The 26,764-nt window shown below is 47.0% G+C and overlaps 1 protein-coding gene across 1 annotated transcript in view; it reads right to left on the bottom strand.

The window, feature by feature from the left end:
* Positions 1–26,764, bottom strand: part of CNNM4 (cyclin and CBS domain divalent metal cation transport mediator 4) — a 51,219-nt gene that overhangs the window by 14,101 nt on the left and 10,354 nt on the right. The window contains exon 2 of the mRNA XM_015408166.1: positions 1,519–1,662. Coding sequence (XP_015263652.1) covers positions 1,519–1,662 — 144 coding nt within the window. The remainder of the gene's footprint in view (positions 1–1,518; positions 1,663–26,764) is intronic.

Below are 26,764 nucleotides of genomic sequence, written 5' to 3'. Positions count from 1 at the left end.
TTAATAAATATATCCTGGTCAGGTCTGGGTCCTTGTGTGGGAACAGATTTGCTAGTCTTGCTCTAAATGGGAGCCATTTCCTACAATTCTGCCCATGGCGGCATGGCTCCCAATGGCTTCCACTGAGTTCCATAGGCAAAGTGTTGAGCAGACAAAACCTGCCTCTCACACACAGGAAAATCCAAGAGATGGCTGGTGACGGCCCTGGATCCAGCAATGTGTGGACATTACTTTCTTCTTTCCTCCATGGAATCTCACTGAGGGGGGCAGGACCCCACAGCCCAGCATCATCTAAGGACAATACATGTGAGTCTATGTTTGTATCTGCTGTTGAGATGTTGTGTGTATAAATCACAGAGATGAAGAAGCCTCCAATTATGTGAATAGCACCCGTGGGGTCCCTTTTCTCCAGCCTCTCACTAAAACCATTTTTGGGAGGGATGGCTCCCCCTCCCAAAAACAGAAATATATTCATGCATACTTCCAATATGCAAGTCACTGCTCTGGGGCAAATTTACTACCGTATATTTCCCCCAGAAGAGGACAGCATCCTTATCACTCATGGAATAGGAGCAGGCCCAAAGGAAGACATTTCTGCCATGCCTTGACTTGGGAAGTGACTACTGGCCTAATTTTAACCCTGTGTATCTCTCTTTTGTTTTTGCCCTTATATAAGCCAGTTAAAATGGTTTGCCCTGTTTCCCATACCTAAATTAAAGCCTTGTTTTGAGGTCATGGTTCTGATTTGCAAGTGGGAAGATTATAACCTTGTGACTACCGGTAGTTTCTAAGATCTATCCTTTCTTGCAGCAAGCAAATCAGGCAAACTGTACCTATCAGGAAAAATAAATACCAATGACATATAAAGTCAGGGCTATTTTTGGGCAGGAACGCACAGGAACGGAGTTCCGGCTGGCTCCTGAGTTGGCCACACCCAACAGGAACTCATTCACATAATAGGCCACACCCAACAGCAGAAACTCATTAGGATTGGCTACATTAGGGGTGTGTGGCCTAACATGCAAAGAAGTTCCTGCTACAAAAAAAGCTCTGGGTTTTGAAAACAAACAAGGTAAACAGAATAAGAAGCAAAAGGTTGGTGTGGCTGGATGACCACACTTCTGGTAACATGTGGGTGCGGCCTAATATGCTAATGAGTGGTGCTGTCAGGGGTGTGGCCCAATAGGCTAATGAGTTCCTGCTGTTGGGTGTGGCCTATTATGCTAATGAGTTCCTGCTGGGCTTTTTCTACAAAAAAAGCCCTGTATAGAGTTAAAATTTACCCCCCACCATTCATTTTCCAAAGTCAAGCTATGAAAGAAAAATGTGCCCCTTTGGTCTTTGGGCCCTAATGACAGCTCCATGAGGCATCAGGATATGCTTTTTCCCTGGGGCCACGCAGCTCCTCAGGTAGCCTGAAGGGCAGTGTGTGGAAAAGAAGCCACCGGCTAATACTGCCCAAGGTGTTCCTAGATAGATAATTTCTTTTAAGAAAGTGGCATTTTGAATGAACGTAACTGTACAGATCCGACTCATCCAGGATCTCCGACTTGATTATCTCCTCAATGACATCCTCCAGGGTCACCAGGCCCAGCACCTCATAGAAGGGGTCACCTTCGCCTTCGTTGTTCACTTTCTGGACAATGGCCAGATGCGATTTTCCTGAGGAAGACACACATCTTGGTTATTACACTGCTGGAGTAAATATCACAAAAAGTTTGTGCTGTTGCATTATAGAAATCCACATGGTTGGAAGTGCATTCCTTCCGGTAGCACTGGAGGATTCTGGGAAAATAAGAGCATAGCTGTTTCACTATTTGCCAGGGAAACACTTACCTTTGTGTTCTTTCTGTATAGGTAGAACTGTTTATGGTCTTTTAATTGGATAGATCTGACAGATGTTGTTAGAATCAGCTTGAATCCAAGCTGAGGACCAGTATGGTGTGGTGAGCCAGAAAAGGAACGGGTAATATTGCCTCACCTGCTCTCATCATGGCCCTACTACCTATGGCAGCAGTCCAATGACACCACTTAACCTGGCCTGGCAATAAATATATCCAGGTCAGGTCTGGGTCCTTGTGTGGCAACAGAATTGCTAGTCTTGCTCTAAATATGCCTATTAGCCAACCTTGTATGTCCCCGCCTCCCTCCGAATCTGTCTGCTTCTCTACCCTTCTGCCTGTATCTTTGCTTGGACAGACTGCTGGGCTCAGACCTTGGCCTGAAATCAGCTTTACCTCCAAACGGACCCCCACACAGCTGCTCTGACCTCCCTAGATGCTCATTTGCTTGGGTTTCCAATCTCTAGGTAGAACCTGGAATCCTCCCAACATTACGACTGATCTCCAAACTACAAAAATCAGTTCCTCTGAAGGAAATCGCAGCTTTGGATGGAGGAATTTAAGGTTTCACATCCCTGCTGAGCGCCTTCTCCTCCTCAAACTCCACCCTCCCCGGGTACTACCACTAAATCTCCAGGAATTTCCCAAGCTGGAGTTGGCAAACCTATCAGTTGCCTATGGACCAGTGCTGATAACAGTGATTTCAAAATGATGTTTTTATGAGCACATACCATGAACGTGAGTGAAGCTACTAGACCTGAATCTTTTTTTCCTGGGAGTAAGATCCTAGATCATTGCTAGAGTCTGTTTATAAATCCTACTCCAGAAAAGCTATCCAGAGAACTAAGAGAGTGCTCCTCCATGCATTTAGCACACAGGACATGAGCGTGTCCAGAGTTATACTGCTATCAGCTGCCAAACACCAAAAGCTGTTCTAGACAAGGAAGCCAATGTAGGAACTGAAGGAGCAGTGCCTCAAACTGAACCAGGAGGAATTATCTTGGACACCAATTCCTGCACAGGGGGGGGCAAGATGACTGAGGTATGACTGTGACAAAGGCCAGATTCCCTTTCCACACTTACAGCGGTCAAGAAGTCATGCTTGTCACCATATAGAATCAGAGAGAGAAAGAGAAACGTTCTGGATCTGTTGGGAGGGAGGGGGAGAAGGTCCCCACACAAAAACAGATTGAAAGTGGCTCTCACACAACACACCCTGTTTCTCACACTCAAAGCATTCACACAACACAATGGAGGATCAGTTAGTGTAATTCTGAATGTTATTACAGCATTAAAGAAAAAAGGCAATTAGGAACCAGAGGGGCTCCAATTAAGGAGGGAGAAAGCCTACCCCACCCACCCACAGCGAGAAAGGGACAGACCTCCCACGCTCAGTGAGGAACTCTTTGCTAGTGCTTCATGAGGTGATTTTTCTTATCACAGATAAACCTCCCTCCCAGTGTCTTTCCCCCAAAACTGAAATGGCTTCAGGCAGGCCGCATTTGTCCCATTGGAGAAAAGTATATGTATGCGGTTCCACTCCAGATTGGACTCCCACATTGGATAATTAAGTTTGAATAGATGTTGCAAACCTACAGAAACACAAACATCTGGTTTGATTCTCACCAGGGTTTCAGGTAGAGAAGGGCTTCTCTCAATATCTGCTGCCTCAGCTCCTTTAACTGGAGATGCTAGGAACTTGGGACCTTCCATATGCAAAGCAGGTAGGTACTCTACCACTGATCCACAGTAGGTCCCGTCCCTGAGCAGTTATTTGGATGGGTAAGCCAGATCAAAAAGTCTGAGCCTGCTCAACAGCTAGTGTGGGGAAACAGCCGTGCTGGTCTGACCCTCCCATCTGTCCTTGTACCCAGGCCAGTGGGAGAACCGTGGGGGGGGGGGGAATGATGCTGTGAGACCGCTGAAAACCCAGAAGTGATGTCATCTGACATGATGGAAACTCTGTGGTAATACCATAATTTTTCCAGAGTTATCAGCTGATGCACTGATGTCTGGGTTTTTGCCCAAATGTGATGTCAGTGCGTTGTGTCATCACATCTGCCCCTTGCCCCACCCCCACAGCTCCCAGAGGCTTCAGGTGGTGGCCTAGCAACACTACGCGGAAAGAGTTTCACTCAGCAGTCTCAAAACCTCAGCACCTAAGACTGTTGTAACAATACAGCGAATGCAAAACCTCTCATGGCAAAAGGAGACAAGACCAACTATTATTATTCGACTTTCAAATGATTTTCTTTCCACATAGAACTGCCTGCTTAAGAACACCGACATGTAGGCCAAAGGACATGCGCCTGTTGCAGAGAGTTCTGGGACCTGTTCTAGGGTGCAGTCAGGTCTTATTGAGGGCAGGCCAAGCCTTCTGAGCTCTCCTGTCAACCTATGCAGAATGCTCCCAAGAACACACTCAACCCTTGAAGAGGATGGTGGTTCCAATGTAAAGTTCACTGTCCGAATCTGCAGATAGTTAGTTTTTTGTAGCAGTTATAGCGTTGGACTAGGATCTGGGAGACCCTGGTTTAAATCCACACCACTGTGAAACTCACTGGGACTTCCTAGAGAAATCACATCCTCTAAGCCAACCCCAACTCACAGGACTGTTGCAAGAATAAAATGGAGGAGGGAAGAAAACCATGTGTGCCTCCTTGAGCTCCTTTGAGGAAGGGCAGCGTAAAAATATATTAAATAAGAGCTAGACACAGACTGTTTATGAGTCCACATAATAAACCTTCTCCTGTTTACTTCAAAATGTATGGCTTCCACTGTAAACATTCTCTACTTCTCAAATAGTGAAAACTGTGCTTAGATTCCACACGGTTTAGCAGTTCTTTTGCTAGCATCGGGTATATCTGTAAGTTTGTTGAAGCAAAATTAAAGATGTTTACACTTTTAAATGTCATAAATATTCCAAACAGTATACCTTTACAAGCTAACAAAGCTATGGATTATACATTTTATTATCTTAAAGCAGTTAAATAAGTTTATGTTTGGTAAGAAAGTATTAAACATATTTTCCAACATTTCCATTTGACCCCCCCCCCCCTTGGATCTCCCCCACTTCTACACAAGTTCAGAAAATTTACATATCTAGGTGTAAATGAGAAACAGGCTGCTGTTTAGTCCTGTTAAATGCCATCAGAAAATGGGTGCCTAATTAAAACATAGTGCTGGTTGGAAATAAGAGATCTGAAATTATTTTGCTGGGAATTGAAAATGGTCATTGCAAGAAATGGAAGAGATAATAAAAAGCTATCTGTAGGAGAATGGCTTCTTTTAAAAACTGCCTTGTTATATTAGTGGACAATATCACCACCGTCGGTGATTCCTACTTATTGCTACACTCTCAAAAGTTCAGCACTTCGCAGAGCCTTCACGCTGGCTAGACTGAATACGTTTCCGTCTAATGTAGTCTTGGGCCGCTTTCAGGGCATCCCGTTCTCTGAACGGCGGTGCGACTGTAGCCTAGGTAGGGTGGAGACAATGGATCACATAGTGCTAGCTTGCCCCAACTGGAAGATGGAGAGGCAGAAGTATATTATACCTATTTTGATAAAAGAAAATCTCCCCTCCCTTCCCTGGTCAATTTCTGTTCTTTTATCTGATAGAGCTGATTCAGTCACCAAAGCAGTGGCCATGTTTTTGGCCCTGGTGGCACAAAAAAAAAGGAACAAGGTGGGGAAAGTTCAAACTGTTCTGATTTGATGTAGCGGGTACCAGTTGGAAGAATTATCTCATGTGGTTTGACGATTTTAGCCAGTGTAACACACTCATATTGGGATAACGTACCCTATTGTCCATGTATGAGCTTTTTAAATAGTGTTGATGTTTTACTTGTTGTTTTTATTGCATAAATGTGTGTACGTGTGCTTAAGACTACTGGTCATGCAAGCCGAAAATAAATATATATAGTGGACAATATGACCATTTTTTACAGAAAGAAGACGCACAAGAGCTGTAAAGTTATTTAAGGAAAGCTGGCAATCATGGATTTCCTGTTGACATACAAATAATCCTACCATTAGGAACGCAAGAGAATCATGGAGTTGAAAGGAGCCTTGCAGGCCAGGTAACCCAACCTCCCACGCAATGCAGGAAATCAGTCACTAGAGCATTCCTAACAGGAGAGGAAAGTCTGCACCCCCACGGTAACTGGGTCCACTGTCAAACTGTTCATATGGTTAGGAAGCTTCTACCAATACTCAACTGAAATCGCTCCTCCTATAGATTCTGAAATATTTGGGTTTTTTTTAATTTACTTGCTTCATTTTTACTTCACCTTTCTCCCCAATGGGGATCCAAAGAGGCTTACAGCATTCACCTCTCCTCCATTTTATCTTCACCACAACCCTGCAAGTAGGCTAGTTTGAGAGAGTGCGACTGGCCCACCATCACCCAGCAAGCTTCCATGGCAGAGTAGGGATCTGAACCTGTCCGACACTCCAGTCACCACATCACACTGGCTTTGTGTGATGTGCTTTTCACAGAAGGAATATATTTTAAAATGTTTTTTGGAATTCCTCTGAATTATTGCAAGAATTGGTTGCATGCAAGTTTGTCTCGTATTAAGGTAAAGGTAAAGGTTCCCTTGCTCGAAAGCCAGTCGAATCCGACTCTAGGGTTGCGGTGCTCATCTCCGTTTCAAAGCCAAAGAGCCAGCGCTGTCCGAAGACGTTTCCGTGGTCATGTGGCCGGCATGACTAAACACCAAGGCGCACGGAACGCTGTTACCTTCCCACTGAAGTGGTACCTATTTATCTACTTGCAATTTCTAACTGCTTAATTAATTAGTAAATATTAACCAGTTTATCAACCATGATTTAGCCAATATTTAAACACACTGGCTTAACAAGAGCATAAATTCTATGTTTCTGTCAGAAATCAGCAGGGTTGGATGCTATACCATACATTAATTATCACTGCCTTGGGCCCTTTTGGAAGAAAGGTGGAGGAAAATAACAATTAGTTCCCACTAATATTGGTGATTTTATTGATTTTATTTTACAAAAATTTATATCTTATCTTCCTGCTCTCACAAGGGCTACCATGTTGTAATCGAGGGGGGGGGGGAGCTATCAGCTACATTCTCTGATGTGCATTGTCATTGGTCAGAATGAGAAAATGAATGGAAATCAGATTGTTTAAGATGTCCATCCACCCAGCCCACAATTAAAGAAAAAGCCATTGTATCCAGAGCTCTGCCAGAAATCTATGAATGGAGTTTCAAGGGCATTGAATGGCAGATGAGTGTTTTAGTGCCACATCTATAATTCACAACACTAATCCCTCCCTGATTAACAGAATCCTTGGAATCAGATACTTTTCAACAAGCTGCAGTCTACTTGCCTGCACTGTGGGATACAGACACATCATGTGCCAAATATGGAAAAGTAAAGATTAGCTGCAGAGCCTGAGGCTATAAAGCCTGGCTGTGGGGAACACTAAATCCAAGAGCTTTAATGTTTTGTGCAGGTGCTCTCACCCACCCTCCTTTTTCCATAGCACCATCTAGAGGGGGATTGCTGAGGCATTCAATTTCCCCCTAGGGTTGCCAAATAGTTTTCACTCACCGGCGGGGGAGGCTCCGTCCCGTCCGGGAGCAGTCCGTGCGTGCGCGCACACCGCCGCGACGTCACTGGAAGTGACGTCAGACGCTACCGACGTTGGGGGCGTGGCCGAGCTCGTCGGGGGGATACATATGGTTCCCCCCCGACGAGCTCGGCCACGCCCCCAACGTCGGCAACGTGGCTGCGTCACCTCCGGTGACGCAGCTTCGGAGGCGGGGTTCCCCCCGGGCGCCGATTCCACCAGGGCGGGAATCGGGGGCTCCGAAGCGGGGGGTTACCCGCCCCCCGGGCACATTTGGCAAGCCTATTTCCCCCCTAAGTTAAGACAGAAGCCACATTTCAGCTCCTACATCTGTGAGGGTTTATTTGTTGTATAAAAGAAGAATACCTGTCCAGAACAGAGACTCCTGCAGCAACACAACAGGCCACCTCCTTTGAGGGTAGGTAATTTTGCTTTAGGGCCATAGTGGCTCAGAGGTTAAGATGCTGAGCTGCAGACCAGAAGGTTGGTAGATTGGCAGTTCAAGACCCTAGTGCCGTGTGACGGAGTGAGCTCCCGTCTCTGGCCCCAGCTCCTGCCAACCTAGCAGTTCGAAAGCAAGAAATTGCAAGTAGATAAATAGGTACCACTTCAGTGGGAAGGTAACAGCATTCCACGCGCCTCGGCGTTTAGTCATGCCAATCACATGACTACGGCGAAGTCTTCAGACAGTGCTGGCTCTTTGGCTTGGAAACGGAGATGAGCACCGCCCCCTAGAGACAGATTTGACTGGCTTTTGAGCAAGGGAAACCTTTACCGTTTACCTTTAATTTTGCTTTGCCTCTTGGTCAGATGTGACTGAATACTCCAGTCACAACAGGCCAAAAATACCTGCCCCCAGCAGAGGATGGTTGGCAGGAGGCAAGGTCAGAGCAGCAAATCATACAGATTTACCATAGGCAGCCTCCTTTGTGGGTAGAAACTTTGAGAAATCAGTTTATTTCTCCAGCAGTTTGGTACCAACTGTAGCCCTGCAGCATTCTGCAATGACAGAGCCCATACAATTGTTAAGAGTGCTTGGAATAGCAGCAGTGCTGGAAGCCACAGGCCAGAGATTAAAAACCAAATCCGTCTTTGCAGCAGAAAAGAACATGACCTCTCACCTCTGGAAGGCAGTTGCCAATTACCCCACACAGGCACTCGAGGCTCTGTGCAGCGGCAAACTATCATTTTTGTCCCAAGACCAAGCTGCAGGTTGTGTTGTTTACTTATTCAGAGGCATTTATACCCTGCTTTTCTGCCAAACTGGCTCCCAAAGCAGTTTACAATTAATGTTGGTCACAATTTCGATTCAGGACAGCTGCTGAGATGCACAGTTGTGTTTGTTTTCACCTACACAATTAATGAAGCTTTACCAAATACTGCAGGAGCTACTAATATTAAGGAGAGGGGGCTATCAAGTTGGTAGTATGATTGCCAACCTCCAGGTCCAGACTTCCTGGAGAAAATGGCAGCTTTGGAGGGTAGACTCCGTGGTCCCCTCCCCTCCACCCCCTTATCTCCAGGAATTTCCCAGCTCTGATGGCGGGCCTAATGGCTTCCCTCCCGGAAATGTGCCCCAACAAAAATTACCTGGCAGCACAGTATTGTTAGTGTGGCTTTGATCGCTTCCACACAGAGGTTTTGTTCTAGTTTGGTATCCAAACTTGGGCACTTTTTTTTGGAGCATCCACATAATGTCTTTCCAAAATTGTGCACTTTCTGGGTTTTCCCTTGCTTTCCCAAGTTTGGTTTGATAGCACCTCTTTGGAAAGATCGCAGTCTGTGTGTATTTGCATGCTATGGGGATGGGAAGGTATGCATTCTTTAAGGTCCTGCCCACCTTGGCACCATTTCTTTGCTTCATCCTTTTTCAAAATATCGGCAATGAAGTGTTATAACACTACAATGTATTGCTACGGTGCTGTAGCAATCAATTTCCATGCTCTGATAACTCACTAAATTCCCAGCATTCTTTTTATGAATAAGTCTCTACCCCTTTCCATTGCAGACGTATAAGTAGTGGGCCTTTCCCCTTATATCTCTGCAACCAAAAGCAGAGACGTACTTTCCCCCCCTTTTTAGATGAAGCTGGGAATTCAGTGATGCTAGCAGGGTGTGGAAATAGTTGTAACATTTTGCTGTTGATTTTTTTTAAAAAGGCTGATAAGGCCCTCCAGTTAGTGGTGTGTGTGTGGGTAGCAATCATGGGAGACTGAGGCAAGGGAAGAATGGGAAAAATCTGCCATGTGGATGCTCAGTTGCCACTGCAAGTGCCTCTGCCTTTACAGAGACAAAGATGTACACAGAGATCATTACCATGTGGAATCAGCCTTCCTTCCTCTCTCACTTCATTGTCAAAATACATATTTGTGTACCATCTCTATAAATCAGCTTCCACACCCACTTCTTTTTTTAAAAAAGAGAGAGAGATAAGATTTATTTCATTGTAAACCAAAGGTCATATTGAATATACTTTTTTTTACAAGTCCCCAGAGAATTTCGTGAAGAAATCACCTGAACTGCCATGCGCGCAAACTGTACAAACAATGTCATTATTCAGAGTTAGAGTCTGACTCCACCTGCCAGGACATATTTTTTTATTTGTTTGCACAAAATGTTCTGAAAGCTGCTACCAAAGGTGAGTACAAGAATGATCCCCAGGCGACCAAGCACAGTTGTAGTTGCTGGTTTCAGTGCCCTTAGAATGGCTGGGGCTGAAGCTCAGGGGAGTCCAAGTACTTTGCACACAGAAGGTCCCAGGTTTAATCCCAGGCATCTCCAGTTAAAAGAAGACCTCAGGTAGCCATGCTGAAAAATGCTTCTGCCTGGAAGAGCTGCTGCTGAACAGAATAGATAATGCTGCACTGGATGAACCCATGGGCCCATACAAATGAAAAATCTTGGAAGTTTGTTGACTGAGAGAACCCAGAATTCACTTTGCATGCAGAAAGCCTCAGCTTCAATTGTCTCCCAATGAAGTTTGGGGGGGGGGGGGGGGGGGGGGGGTGGCTGAGGAAAGCTTATACTCTGAAGGCACAATTCTGCATTCCAAGTACACCAGCACAACTGTCAGTCTGCAGATATTTTAATGGGGGGGAGGGGGGGAGAGAAAGCAAAATGCATTGCCATGAGCTCTCGGAAGGGAGCCTCTTGAACATCTCACTTTACCAGTTTGGGCCTTGCCAGCTTTCTGCAGGAGCACCAGCCACCCATTTCAACTCTGACCAGTCAAACACATTTTCTGCCAATACACAGATGATATTTTCCATCAAGATGACGCAGCTGCAGTGGGCTAAATCAATTCCAATGCTCTTCCGACTGTTGGCTCATCCATAATGCACACACCAGCCCCTTGGGCCAGTAAGTGGATTGGGGGCGGGGGAAGTGGGGATGAAAACACACTGTATTTGTTTTGTTCCCTGGTGTATCCACCTTATCAGCCACAATGTTGCACAAAAGGGTCTGATCCACACTTAAGAATTCACAGGAGGCCAAACCTCCCCTTCACCACTGAACCTGCAGTCTGTATTGCACAAAGTAATTTTTTAGACTGCAGGGAAAAGGCAAAGAGGGGGGTGATGAAAGCAAGACAGTTAATAGTTCAAATTAGTCTTTCAGGAAAAGCATTCATGCATACCTTAATCATGGTAATTATGCTCTGTGCATTAGAAAATGACATCAACTCACATTAAAGAGCAGCTTCCTGCCCACACAGAGGTGTGTCTTGTCTATGTAATCTATGCTAAAAAAGAATATGAAATCTTCACAAGCAGGAAATTGAAATTCTGCACCAAGCTGAATTCTGCAAAATGTATTAATTATGCAAATTGGTATAATTTCTCCTATTTTGCATAATTTCAGCAATATTCACTGCTTTGCATAATTCTGGTTTTGCTAGTTGTGGGGAAGCCCGCCCCATAGCCACTGGAAATCCGATTCCGCAACCCCCTCTGGCAGGGCTGGCCCGAGGCGAGGCTGCAGGCTGCAGATGCCAACCTCCCGGTGGGGCCTGGAGACCACCCCACCGGGAACCCAGTGGCAGGGGGGCCGGCCGCTCGGTTGGCGGCGGTGGCGGCAGCTCCAGCAGCAGGTAAGGAGCGTTGCCAAGAGGGGGTAAAGAGCCGCGTGGTCCCGGGGCGTGCCGAGGTAGAGGGCTGGCTGGCTCAGGCGCCGGCCCCCAGAGGCTGCGATCTCTCCACCGCTTCCGCCAAGAATCATTCACACAATCCCCCCCCCAGTGCGCAAACTTGAGGCCGCAGCGCTTTCTCCCTGCCGGCGCCTGACCCAGCCAGCCCTCCGCCTTGGCGCACCCCGGGACCACGCGGTCCTTTACCCCCTCTTGGCAGCACTCCTTAGCTGCCACCGCTGCTGCCGCCTGAGTGCGCGTGGCGGGAAGAGGTAGGTGGGCAAGGGGGTAAAGGGCCATGCGGTCCCAGGGCGGAGGGCTGGCTGGCTGGCTGAGGCGCCGGCAGCAGGGCGCGCTTACCTCCTGCCTGGCGGCGCCTGCAGCAGCTCCAGTAGCCTTGGCTCCCCCGGCAGGCGGCGGCCAGCACGGGCTCTCCTCTTCATGCACCCGCTCTGCCGGCACCTTTCCCTGCCGGCCATGGGTCGCTAGAGAGGGTACGGGCAGGTGGGAAGGATGTAGAGGGGCGCGGAGGGGAGCCTTGGGGATTGGCGCTGGCTTTTGGCAGGGGGAGGCGAACTTCGGTGCCCCCATCCAGGGCCTCCCGCTCTAGGCGAGTGCCTAGTTGGCCTAGCAGGAGAGCCGGCCCTGGTCTCTGGCTTTCGAGACTTTGCAGGCGTTCCCGATGCTTTCAAGCATGTCTTCACAGACATAAGGACTAGAAACCTGCTTTTGTAAAGAGACATGAGATCTGAAGATGATCCAAAAGTTCAGTTCTACATCAAATATAACATTTCTGCATTTCCCCCTCTATGCCTGTGTGAAATAGCAGTATACATCCAACCCTCAGTTCAGGTACATCTGTGCAGCCAGCTGTACTTTAGCACATGACCATGTCATACTAACCGTGTGTGGACACAAAACCAGGAAGACAGCCCACTACTGTGGAAATAATATAAACTAACTTGCAGCAGACATACAACACAACCCAGAAGAGGATGGCGGGGGGGGGGGGGGATCGAGACAAAGGCAAAAACTAATTCACATTGACCAACAAGCACTATTTTAAAAATTTCAGAATGCCCATTGCCTTTTAAATATTGGCATTCTTTCCATGTGGGGAAACCAAAAAACAAAACCCCACACCATTATCAACTCCATCTGTATGCAAGAAAAGCTGAAAGGAAAAATGAAACATCCAGAGAAGCGTTTTACACCAAACCTGCTTACACACACTGCTTCCCCACATCCCATTAGAGGAATGCAGCACTCCAATGGAAAGTAAAGCAGACAGGAGTTCTTGCAGGACTACAAAACCCCTCACTTCTTGAACCCTGAGCCTGATCTTTGCTCTGTAGCAGCCCCAGCTCCTTGCCACTTGATAGCCATGCAAAGTTGGATGGGCCCCCCAGGGATTCCATGAAGCAGAGGAAGAAACAATTAAGCAGCCAAAACAGGCTTTCAGAGCCACTCCTTTCCAACCTCTCTTCTCTGTCTGGTAAAGCCAGGATTATGGGTTTATGAGAGTAGGAAATCCACAAGTAAACAAGACAGTGGGTGGTAAAACTCCTTGGAGCTTGTCTTTGGGAAAGTGAGAGGGGCGCTGCTATAAAATTACAATGTTCAGTATGGCAGCAGAGACCACAGTGGATGTCTCTGCACTGGAACCAAAGATATGGCCAGAGGCAGAAACCCAACTTTGTTCTCTCTTCACCAGCATACCAGATTAGGGCTTTGGTCCCAATAAAGAAGTAGCACTTTTTCCAGTGGGCCAGGCTCAAGGCAGCTTGGTGCGAGAGGCAAAAGATCCAAAGAGTGTAAAACTACAATCAGTGAATTCAAAGTACAGATGGAGGGGACAAAGAAAGAACTGTATAAAAGCAAGAAGGGTTTCAAGAGAAATTTTACTCTAATGAATGAAGTTGATTTTCAGTCTTGCAGAATGATGTGGGAATGGCGAGTAGCTTATATAGCTTTTATTAAAAAACAGAATGAGACATATTCATAGGCGACCACTCTATCAGCGGTTACTGCCCCTTTGACAACCAAAACGGAGCCTCCATGTTCAGAGGCAGAACCTCTCTGAATGCCATACATGGCTGTCTTTTATTAATTTCTTTCCAAAGCCTGCCTTCTCTCCAGCACAGCTGGGACCCATGGTGGATAGCTCGACACTCTGGCCATTAGTTCCATGTTAAGTATGTGCCATGTGGAAAAACAAACAAACAGCGACCCTGAATCGTTGAGGAAGTCTGTGCAATTTGTTTCCCCCCACATACCCTGATTCATTTAGAATGTGGTTTACTTTTAGAATAAGAATCTGGATAGTTTGCATACAGAATATTCGCAACACTGAAAGTTTCAGAACTAATGAGGGCCTTCACTGGTTAAAACCTTGTGCATTTGTGACAGCTGTTAAGGCTAGGTAGAAACTCCCACACATTTAAGAGGGATGACAGATCTCCAGAACCTGGCGGATGCACTGGAATCTGTGCTGGAAGGCGCATCATGCTATTGCAGCACCACTGCTCTTCCCCGCACAAAAAACAAACATCCCTTGTAGGTTTTCTTTTCCTAGCTGTGCCTGACGCTGCCAGACCAGACCACTGTGCATCCTTTTCTCCCTTCCCCTGCCTGCTGAGTTCTCAGCCATAATTGATGAGGATTAAATCACACAAACTCCAGTTCTATAAATAGGCAACGATGATCTCAGCCCGCAAGAGAGAAGGCTTCTCATGGCCGGTGGTGACTCCACAGCTTCCCCAGGCACACAGCACTTTTGGCCAGTATGCCCCGAAGAAATCCCCCAGCAAATGGGGCTTGAGGGGCTTGCTTTGCCCCAAGATGCTGCAGATAAACTGGCTTTGAGAGGGAGTCACTGCAGATGTGAGAGACCTGAAGGTCATCTAGTCCAGGCCCTGGAACACCTAAGCAGGTGCAGCTACAACCGGGTACTTGGAAGCAGACGTGAAGGGTACCAAAAAACAGGAAAAAAGTCCAGAATTTTCCTTTTAAACACACACATGAAACTGCCTTCCACTGAGTCAGACCACTGGCCTATCAAGGTCATTTTGTCCACCTCCCTGAGCTCATTCAAGGAAGGACGGGAGAAAAATGTTTGCTACTTACTTATTCCTGACTGACTGACAGACAGACTAAACAGGTTTCACAGAACCACTGTGGTGTAGGGGTTAGAATTACCAACAACCAGATGTTTCCTCAAGTTCCCCTGGAAGTTACAACTGAACTCCAGACCAGTGTTCCCTGTAAGATGAGTTAGTGTGAGCTAGCCCACAGTTTTTTAGCCTTCGGCACACACATTTTTGTCTTCGCTCAGGAAGGATGGCTCCAGAGCAAACTAATTTATGCAGTAGCCAAATTGCTCATTCACAACTTTAATGCCAGTAGCTCACAAAGTAGAATTTTTGCTCACAAGACTCCAGAGCTTACAGGGAGCATTGCTCCGAACTACAGAGATCAATTCCCCTACAGGAAATGACAGCTTTGGAGGGTGGGATCTATGGCATCTGATGGCCCCCCTGAGTTCCCTCCCCTCTCCAGACTCTGCCCTCCTCAAGTGCTGCCCCCAAATCCCCAGGAATCCCCGAAGCCTGAGCTGGCAACCCACTGTAGCAGTTAGCCTAGGATCCGGGAAGCCAGGTTTGAATCCCCACTCTACCACAGAAGCTCACTAGGTGGTCTTGGGCCGGTCATACTCATGCTCTCTCTCTCACTCAGCCCAACCTACCTCATAGGGTTGTTGTGAGGATAAAAATGGAAGGAAAAAGAGAAGAAGAGGAGATTGGATTTATACCCTACCCTTCACTACCCAAAGGAGTCTCAGAGCGGCTTACAAACTCCTTTCCCTTCCCCTCCCCACAACAGACACCCTGTGAGGTAGGTGGGGCTGAGGGAGCGCTGACAGAAACTGCTCTTTTTCAAGAACAGCTCTGACAGAACTATGGCTTGCCCAAGGTCATCCAGCCAGGTGCAAGTGGAGGAGTGTGGAATCAAACCCTGTTCTCCCAGATTAGAGTCTGTGCACTTAACCACTACACCAAGCTGCTTTGGCTCCCCACTAGGGAGAAAATATAAGGTTTAGATATCTAAATACGTAAGTAAACAAAGATTGCTCATACATGGGAGCCTTTCTATGGGAGTATCAGCTGATCTTCTCTGTCCTACTGATGCAAAGGGGTTTCCCCAACAATTCTTCTTGCAACACCAACCTCTAGCCGGGGGGCGCAGGTAGCACTCAAGCTAAATCCCTGCCTACCACCTCTAAGATTACCAAGCAAAAGCTCAAACTCCAGACTGGTCCATGGCCTTGCACCGCCTATAGGAGAGCTCACGCCTCTCTTACTGGCCTACTCAGGGGAAAGTTGCGATGTATTCTGCCAAGGGGGATAATCAGTTCCATGAACACAGGGAACCACCGATCCCTTTCAAAGAATAATTCAGAGTGCAACTCACTTTGATGCCATTAATCATCCTTCTGAAGAACACCAGAACCAACACAACAAAGCCATGCAAGACTTTGGGGAGGGGCCGTGGCTCAGTGGTAGAGTATCTCCTTGGCCTGCAGAAGGTCCCAGGTTCAATCCCTGGCCTCTCCAGTTAAAAGGATTTGGCAGCAGGTGATGTGAAAACCCCTTGCCTAAGACTCTGGAGAGCTGCTGCCAGTCTGAGTAGACAACACTGACACTGATGGACCAAAGGTCCGATTCAATATAAGGCAGCTTCCTGTGTTTAATATGTGCATGCAAAGAAAGAAAAACAGTTTAACTTGGGACAGATTCACACGATTCCCCACACAGCAGAATGGGAAAGCTGCAAGTGGATGTGGTTTCACACACTGCGGCATCAGTACTACTTCTAAATATATTGCTGCCTCAAGCAAATGTCAGCTGCACAGCTCCTTAAAAGAGCATAAGATCTGCACTTCTGGTTCAGCAAAATGGTCCATCTAGTTCAGCCTCTTGTTTCTAATGCTGGCCAGACTGATGCCTCTGGGGAAGCCAGGCATGAGGTCCTCCTTGCCCCCAGTGTTCTATCCCTGGCATCTGGCATTCAGGGGCTACACCTCTGAACATAAAACAAGCAACAGAATCTTGTGGCACCTGAGAGACAAAAACATTTATGGTGGACCATAAAATGCTTTGCACATGCATGAACTGGTGTGCGTGCGTGCATGCGCGAGTACATAAAAATAAATAAAAAGTCAACAGTATATGCTAAGAGTGTCAGACTTTAATCCTAGCATATCCCCACTCTGACATGGAAGCTTGCCTGGGTGACTTTGGGCTAGTCACTCTCTCTCTCTCAGCCTGACCTACCTCCCAAGGTTGCAGTGAGGATAAATGGAGGAGGGAAAAACAGTGTTATAAGATGCTTTGAGAAGAAAAGCAGGGTACAAGTATTAAAATAAATAAATCTACCAGCTTATCCCCATCTCTCTCTATATCCACAGGGGAGAGAAAGAACAGAAAGTGTGGCTTTTGTACAAAACACAGTTGAAAGGTCACGCAGGGCAAGGGACAGCGACGGGTGTGCCACACAGACCATACAGCATCCAATGAAATGAGTGCAAGAGCTGATCTGCAGGGGCGTGACCTGCTCCTAACCCATGACGAACAAGCAGAGCATGATCAAGGGGGTAAATAAATACCTAATGAGGGACAATTACTTTTTGTCGTTATCCAACCACTCCCGGGATTTGTCATGGAGGCAAAGTTCAAACACAGTCAAATTTGCTAATGTATTCAAATTTGGCAGCTTCGTGATGGAGACTCCCCCTTTTTTTGTTGAAGGTCTGCAGCTACTGAATATATGCTGGGATACTGGCCTGCTCCCCCCGCCCCCCCAGGTACTCCTCTGTAATTTCTCCAGGGAGGTTCCATTTCACAGTGTTGTCTCCTCCTCCCTGAACTCCATCTCGCCCTTTCAGAAGGGGCCACAGCAAGCCCTATCACACAGCCCCAAGAGAGAGCCGGCATGGAGTAATCCACACCACACCTCAAGCAAGGCTCAAGAGAGAGTCATCCTCTGCCAATTATCTCCAGCATCTTTCCCTTCCTCATGTCATCATTCACTTTTGCATGGTTTCATCTGATTTGAATCAGCTAAAGCAATTTGCTCGACGGGTGTCACAACTCCTTTTTTGTGGCTGTGCCCTGACCTAGGTTTGCCTGGTTTTATTTCGGCCGCAACAGGATAGGAATGGAGAGCCTCGGGGACCTCCTTTCAGTTCTAGGATTTTATTTTTATTTCATTCATTTCTGCCCAGGGACCCAAAGCCGCTTGCAGTGTTTTCCTCTCCTCCATTTTATCCTCACAACGACCCTATGAAGTAGGTGTAGTAGTTTGGTGGTTTAGAGCCAGTTTGGTGTAGTGGCTAAGAGCGGAAGACTCTATTCTGGAGAACTGGGTTCAATCCCCCACTCTGCCGCATGCAGCCAGCTGGGTGACCTTGGGTCAGTCACAGTTCTCTCAGAGCTGTTCTCTTAAGAGCAGTTCTCTCAGAGGTCTCTCATCCCCACCTACCTCACAGGCAGTGTTCCCTCTAAGCTGAGTTAGTGTGAGCTAGCTCACAATTTTTTAGCCTCTGGCTCACACATTTTTGTCTGAGCTCAGGGTAGGGCTGCCAAGCCGCGGCGGGGGATCCATGCGTCTTCACAGGATCCCTGCCACGGGGGGACAGCGATACGCGTTGCACCGCTGTCGCCAGGATGTGATGCTACGTGTCGCTCTGGCAACGGGACAGCCCTGTTGCCAGAGCGACGTGTAGCATCCCATCCTGGCGACAGTGGTGCAACGCGTATCGCTGTCCCCCTGCGGCAGGGATCCTGTGAAGACGCACGGATCCCCCGCCGTGGCTTGGCAGCCCTGGCTCAGGGAGGATGGCTCCAGAGCAAACTAATTTACACAGTAGCCGAATCACTCGCTCACAACTTTAATGCCCATAGCTCACAAAGGAGAATTTTTGCTCGCAGGACTCCACAGCTTAGAGGGAACATTGCTCACAGGGTGTTTGTTGTGGGGAGAGGAAGTGAAGGAAATTGTAAGCCACTCTGAGACTCCGAATGAAGGGCGCGGTATAAATCCTCCTCCTCCTCCTCTTCTGAGAGTGTGACTGGCCTAAGGTGAGCTTCCATGGCATGATTGGGGATTCTGTGGTAAAAGGGGAATTTCTATACAAAATAATCATTATTTGACTGAGTCTACAAGGTGGTTCCAGCTAGTGACTCCTTGACACACCACGAGTTTGAGAAAAAAATGCATCACAGTTGCAGGTAGCTAATGGTGCCAGACTCCTTGGGGGAAGATGAAAATTCAAGCTTGCTCTTTTCTTTTATGAGCCAGAGCCAATCTTGCCACTGGCAATGTGAGGCTGCTGACTCGGACCCTGGATTTCAGAGGCTGTTATGTGCAGCAGTGACAGAGACTACTTGACCCAAAGGGGCACAATCCCACATGGCGTTCCCCTTGCCTCAGCTTCACTGAACAGAATGGAAGCTGAACAGAGAGTGCCGTCTGAAGCTACCGGTTTTCCAAACAAAGCTGCTCAGGGGAAGGCTTTTCACAGGTGACATATTTGGGCCATAAGCAGAAAATGTGATTATCAAAATGGCTGTCTCCTCATGCGAAAACACACAGACTCCATTCCTGAGAAGCCTACTGCAGCCAGGAATGCAACCGAGATAAAAGGGCAGATGGTCTCCCAGCTAGATCTTGACTGAGAATTGTAAAACTCCCGGGATTTAAAAAGCAGATACCCCAAGGACTTCCTTCACATTTCCCTCGCCTCTCCTTGGTGCTTTCTGTCTGGGGTTTGTCAGCCCCGTCATCAGAGGGTCTGGACTTGAAAAGCTGGTAATATTAGAATGGTCACTGTCAGGTGGCAGTGGGAAAAGATAAATCGCCTCCAAGAAGACTAAAAGTGAACTGCCCGGAGGGCTGCTGTGCATTTGCTTCACTCTGAAGAGGCAGAGGGAGCATTGCTGGGACACTCCTCAGCCACTTCTGTTTACACAATCAAGACACCACTCCTTACTGACCTGCTCAGAGCTCACTCTGGGCCCATATCACTTCTACGGTCGCCTCCCACTGCCTGAACCACAGGGGCTGCTTCACGGTTGAATCATTCCTACCAAAGAATTCCCCGGCATTCTGTGTGGACTGGGGCTTTAATAGCTTTCATGGCTATACAGGAGGTCTGAACTGTCGAGCAGCAGCATGGCTTAAAAGTTCAGGAGTGGGGCAACCAAGAAGGCTACGTTTGTAAAAGGTTATCATTCGGGGGCCCATCTTGTGCTTTCAGAATTTTGACACATGGTCCTGACCACTTAGAGCTATGCACCAGGAAATGCCAGGGCACCTGGTCAAGGGAGATTAATTGGAAGAGTCAGGGCTTAATTACTTAACTGTTGGGAGTGCTGTGTCAGTGGGGAAAGAGATATGATTGATACCTCCCTACCTGTTGCCAGCTGATTACATGAAACCTATGCATACAGTGACCAACTGACTTGCTCACCAGGAAGCAGGAGGCACTACGTTTTCAAGGGACTACTGTAACACGGTAGTATTGGTGCAAACAGGTAATCAGACAGAGGCAAGGCAGCAGGTTTTGGGTGTCATCAAGGGCACCAAGAGTACACATAAAAAGATGGACACAAGCACAGCCCACTGGGAAGTTCTCTTGCACAACCTCCCTCGAAATGAACAGTGACAAATCGCTGCTGTGCTCTTGCACAGTTCCTGTACATTTCAGGGGGGGGGGCCTCCTGCAAGAGGGCTGTGCCAGTGCCCCATGTGAATGGAGGTGAGGAGGAGAATCCCATCTAAAGTTCCTACAACCACTTCCAATATGTCTCGGCTGGCCTTCACCCAATCGAGACCCCTGCAGCCTTGTTTCTCATTTATTTATTTCGTCTTACTGAAAACAAAACCTACCATAAACCATAAAAAATCAAAAGTGGATCATCTGTAACTGGAGTCAGAAGGAAGTGTGAGCAGAAAGATCTCCATTGCCTTCTCCCTGCTCAGTTTTTTGCCAAACCAGCCAAAGCCCCCGATATTTTAAACATTTCCATTTATAGGTCTTTAACCTTAACAGTCAAGGAGCTGCAGTGGCTCAAGTGGTTAAGACGCTGAACTGCAGGCTGTGGAAGGTCGGTAGTTCAGCAGTTCGAGACCCAGGTGCCGCATGATGGAGTGAGCTCCCATTTCTAGTTCCAGCTCCTGCCAACCTAGCAGTTCGAAAGCAAGAAATTGCAAGTAGATAAATAGGTACCACTTCGGTGGGAAGGTAACAGCGTTCCGTGCACGTTGGTGTTTAGTCATGCCGGCCACATGACCATGGAAACGTCTTCGGACAGCGCTGGCTCTTCGGCTTTGAAACGGAGATGAGCACTGCAACCCTAGAGTCGGATTCGACTGGCTTTCGAGCAAGGAAACCTTTACCTTTACCTTTAACCTTAACAGTCCCAAACGTCAGTTACATTTACCAGCAGATCAGCACCAAAGATACTGTTTATTGGAGGGGGTCCCCTGCCTCCTTTTAGGGAGCAGTGTCACTGTCATATGTTTCAGGCCACACATGATTATTGTTCAGGAACATCTCTCTGTGTGGTTGCTTCAACAAGGGGGACAATGTTCAGTTTTATAACCTCATTGCTACTGTGAATGCTAATTACACATTCTAGTCAATTTCATACACAGCCAAAGAAGAAGAGAGGAGATTGGATTTATACCCCGCCCTTCACTACCCGAAGGAGTCTCAGAGCAGTTTACAATCCCTTTCCCTTCTCCTCCCCACAACAGACACCATGTGAGGTAGGTGGTGCTGAGAGAGCTCTCCTGAGAACTGCCCTTAAGAGAACAGTAGTGCCTGAAACAACTTGTGACTGACCCAAGGTCACACCAGCAACTGCATGTGGAGGAGTGGGGATTCAAACCCAGTTCTCCCAGATTAGAGTTCATGCTCCTAACCACTACACCAAACTGGCTCTCAAAGGCCTTGTGTGATTCTGTGACAGGCTGAGCAATTCAGGCAGCTCCACGGAGTCTTTTACCACTATTTTAAAATGAACCCTCAAGTTGTGCTATTTCATTCTTGCACACCAAAGGAACTGAAACTAGCAAACAAGCACTTTTAAGGGGGAAAAAAATGGAGATCACACTTCCCCAACCCTTCAATTAATGCCTTTTGTAAACCTGCCATTTGTTCATTATTGTTCAATTAAGTGCTTTTTTACTAATGTGGCAGCAAAATTCATACACACACAAAAAAAGCTTCCATATTTTTTTTAAAAACAGCAAAAAACCCCAAAGAAATGAATTAGGAGCCTTCCCCGAGCTGTAACTGATCTTTTAATTAAATGTTTCCTGGTCACATTTCTAATTCACAATATCAGCATTTAAATGTAATGAGGGAAGAGACTGTGCTTCAAGATATTTTAAAATGGCAGTGAAACTGGGAAATTGCTGGTCATTAACTAGCCAACACAACCTGTCCTCTTTCCAGATGCATCAACAGTGTGTTGCCCATCCACGTTGGACAGGCTATAGTGCTGCAGTTTCAACAGGCGAAAACATTGCTGCAAACGGAGGACGGCACAGAAATCACTCTATTGCCATCGTCCGACAGCACTGTTACCCTGACTCTTTGTAATAACAATGTCATTAAAGATGTTACTAAATATGGCAATACTTGACACAATTGCAAGTCTGGAAGGAAACTGACTGGCTACTGCTGTAAACAAATTAGCCTGTGTCAACATATCAATGCCAAGGGCAAAAATCTATTTTACCTTTTAAAAAAGGCATGTTTGGCTTGCATGAACAGCATGGTTGCACAAAAAGTAACCACAACAAATGTTGTTGAAATACACGTAAATTTTGCAATTTAATCTTGAAGATATATGCAAAAAAAAGATCTTTGAGACTTGCCCTTTGGAAATCGCCTTGCCCCACATTGTCCCTATCTATTATGAGGAAAATGGAGGAATCGGTCACCAGCCATGGCTCATGTTTCTCTCAGCAGGACCAGCCTACAACTGGGTGCTATTGTAGTACAGGACATGGAGAATTAATTAATTTATATTTTCACCATGCTGGGGAAGACAGAGGAAGCACCATTCTAGCTTTCCACCTTTGGGGCAAAATGTCTTGAGCAGACTCTGGATGGTAGCAGATTCTGCGTCCTGTTGTGAGGGTGAAAGGGAGGCAAGCAGGAGACAGACAGTTCTTAGCCACAACAAGCCTTTGCTGCCTGTACGTATCCTCAGTAATCACACTGTCCTTTGGCGTGCAAGGAATTTAAAAGTTAGCTCCATGGACAAGGGCTGTGCCCTCGCTACTCTTGATGCACACTAATATGCACAAAAGAGGCAACAAGTGTATGTCCTTTGACAGCAGCACCATCGCATTCTTGAGTTAGGTCGGGAAGATCTACATGTCAGGATTCCCAATCCATTGCTAACTCATGGCCATCACTCGAGGAACACTCTTTTCCCATGTGGTCAGATGCCGTGCCACCTCATGGCAAGGTGATGCTTCTGGGGGCTGGGCTTATCCTACATTCCTGCGATGTCTCCAACTGTACCCATTCAACCCATAGCAGTGCATGGCTACTGGTCACTCAACTGGGGAAAAACAAGTACAGTGAAAGCAAAACTGCTCCCACCTCCACCGACAGCACTACCTGCATTGTGTATCTGTACACAGGGAGACTCTGCCACCCTCTCTGAAGTACACCCCTTCAGCACAACAGGCTTTTCTCTCCAGCAAACAATATCTGGCAGCAAACTGCAAGGCTGCCGAGCCTTCTGCACCAGATGCAACCAAGACGCATTCAGATAAGGGCCTGAATCATCTCCCCTCCCCTCTTTTTAGAAATCCAACCTGACTCAGAACTTGAAAGCTTATGCACTGTTCTGTGTCACGGCCTTTTGGTTCTTGCAGGCTTCTGTTTTCCTGGTGGATCAGCACAAGCGGCCTAGACGGTGGGCAGTGATTTTGCAAAGTTACCAAAAAAGGAAGAAGTGCTGAGTTGCTTCTTTTTGTACAGCCATTGTTGCTGATTTTCTGCCAAGCAAACTAGAACTGACACTCGGACACACTTGAGAAGACTGAGACAACAAGGTTTCCCTCAACGGTGGGTGTGATGACCTTAACTGTGCTGAGTGGAGGCAACTCAGCAGACTCCAGGATGTAACAAATTCGGCTGCCACCGTGCTCAGGCCACAGAGTCCAGCTGCATCCCTTTGTATTCATGCAGAGTATCTCTTAATCAGTTTGGTGTAGTGGTTAGGAGTGCAGACTCTAATCTGGAAGAACCAGGTTTGATTCCCAACTCTTCCACATGCAGCTGCTGGTGTGACCTTGGGTCAGTCATAAATTCTCTCAGAGCTGTTCTCTCAAGGGCAGTTGTTGAGAGAGCTCTCTCAGCCCCACCTACCTCACAGGGTGTCTGTTGTGGGGAGGGGAAGGGGGCAGGGATTGCAAGCTGCTCTGAGACTCCTTCGGGTAGTGAAGGGTGGAGTATAAAATCCAGTCTCTTCTTCTTCCCTTTCTTCATTTAGAAACTGGGGAGCAGGATCACATGTACTTCCTTCCCCTGCTGTCTTCTCTGCTTTCAAATTCCTCTTGCCAGCCTTTAATCACAGTTAAGTATTATCTCTTTATTTATTTGGGTATTTATACCTCACATTTCTCCTGAACGGGGATCCAGAGAGGCTTACGACGTCACTCTCCCCGCCTCCATATTATCCTTATAACAATGCTGTGAGTTCCATTAGGCTGAGAGTTCAAGGTCACCTAGCAAGTTTCTGTGGCGGAATGGGGATACAGATCCAGGTCTCTCAGGTCCTAGTCTGGCACTCTGACCACGACACGCAGTACTGGGTCTCATTAACATGGAGGTAACAATGATCACAGTTAACCAGGATTCCTTCTTGATCCACATTACAAACCAGAGGTTTGAAGCTGGCTAGCAACCCCAGTGCTGATGTAATGTTCAACTGCAGTTAGAGCCAACCAGGGAAAGACAGACCATAAGGGATCCTATGACCCAACAGCCAGTTTGGTGTAGTGGTTAGGAGAGTGGACTCTAATCTGGGAGAACCGGGTTTGATTCCCCACTCCTCCACATGCAGCTGCTGGTGTGACCTCAGGTCAGTCTGAAGTTCTTTCAGAGCTGTTCTCCCGTTCCCGGGGGGGGGGGAGCTCTCTCAGCTACCTCACAGGGTGTCTGTTGTGGGGAGGGGAAGGGAAAGGAGATTGTAAGCCACTCTGAGACTCTTTCAGGTAGTGAAGGGTGGGGTATAAATCCAATCTCTTCTTCTTCTTCTTCCTAATTTCTTAACGGTGTCTAGTATATAGCCCTTATACTCCCCCATCCCCACAGCTTGAAGAAACATAGTTCAGCATATCTTTTGTTGTTGTGTGGCATAGACCTGAGATACACACACACACACACACACACACACACACACGCACGCGTTCCCCGTGCTGTTAGGATCCTAACAATCCCCCTTGTGGGAATCCTGTTTCAAAGTATCACATTTCCATCCCAGCAGGAGAGCAGAAGTTAAGCTCATCTGAAAGGGGCACCTGCTTTTACTGAAGCAAAATCAGCCCTTCACAGCATGCTTTTGAAAAGGCCACCAAGAGCCACCAAACAAGAATGAGACAGCCAAGGAAGGTCCGTAGCCCCGGGCAATCAGAAACAGCTTTCCAGGGCAAAGGAAAGTCTCCCAGAATCCAGATACCTGAGCCTGCTCCAATGGAATGAAGTAGCTGGCATAGTTCATGCCCCAGTCCTGTGCTATGCTGCTCCAGCAGGAAAGGGAGGCACCGTGCAGGCTCTCCAACTGGCTTTGTATTTTAGTAGTCCAGCTGCAACAATATGTGGTCCTGTGCAAAGCCAGTGCACTCCAGAATGTGCTGGGCTGCTCCCACAATCCACCAGCTTCTGCCCATGCCCCCAGGCCACCCAAGCTCCGCAGAGCAGGACACCAATCAAACTTGCAGAGCTACTCATTTCTTTGCAGGCGTACATGACCTTTCCCTTGAGATATCACACCTTGAGGTTGAAAGGGAGAGTAGATTCTCCAGCTGCACGGCAGTCCTAAGTGTACCGCTACTCGGATGGAAAAGGACACATCAGTGATTGCTGCCTTACAGCTAAGCCTATAAAAATAAGGAGCCCACAAAAATGGTTACGAGCCCTTCCTACCCACATGGACCAACCTGTGTAAAGCTTCATTGTCTAGTTACCAGGTGCACAAACAAGTCACTGTTTGCCACCCTGAGCAATTAGGTGTTTTTAAGTGTCACACACGGGCTGGAGAACTTCAGTGCCAAAGCAGGCTAAAGTCACTCATCTCACTACTATAAACAAATAAGAAAATAAATCAGATCAGCAATGAGTCTCCTTTTGTGTCATTCTCAAATATGCTTTGAATGTAGTGTTTTTCTCTTTGAATAGCCACTGCTGATTATCTCTGCTTGATGCTGGATTGACTAAATCTGCTGTTTATCCACTAATTCCTTTGGAAAACTCATCCATTTAGGATTTTGTTTTTCCTATTTCTTTAGCAGTAGAGAAGTAGGAGAATCAACATCCTAGGAAGATCACTGCTCCCAAATCTCTCAACTCCAGGCATGTTTACAATATTTCAGGACTCGGAAATTCAATGAAGGGTTTGGTTACTTCTCAGAACTATAATGGGGGGAGGAAGACAAGTATTGTGTCTAGAGTGGGAGACAGCAGCATCCTTGAATTTACTAAAGTTTCTCCATTTACTTTGACATCACACTTGATGGATCTGGTGTAGAGCAGTGGCTAGAAGACAGAGCTACACATCAAGAAACCCTGGGTTTAAGTGTTCCCTGACCTAACTAGATGGTCTTCAGCAAATCAAAAGGAGACCATGGTATATAAAGTGCTTCAAATGCTCTCACAGTCTGCAAATGTAAAGCATTAACATTAAAGGTACCTCTCCAAGAACAGGGAAACTTATGCAGAGTTTCCCATTTCATCCTCACACTAACTCTATGAGGTAGGTTAGACTGGAAACAACAGCTTTTTTTTCCAGGGAGAAGAGGGAGGTGGTTTTTGAAAGAACCATTGTTATTTGTGGTGTGTACATTCATCTCATATTTTATGTTGGTCAAACAGGTTTTTTTGCACTCT

This window comes from Gekko japonicus, unplaced genomic scaffold (assembly GCF_001447785.1).
Source record: "Gekko japonicus isolate JY-2015 unplaced genomic scaffold, Gekko_japonicus_V1.1 scaffold139, whole genome shotgun sequence".
NCBI lineage: Eukaryota > Metazoa > Chordata > Lepidosauria > Squamata > Gekkonidae > Gekko > Gekko japonicus.
This window is presented reverse-complemented; position numbering and strand designations above follow the sequence as displayed.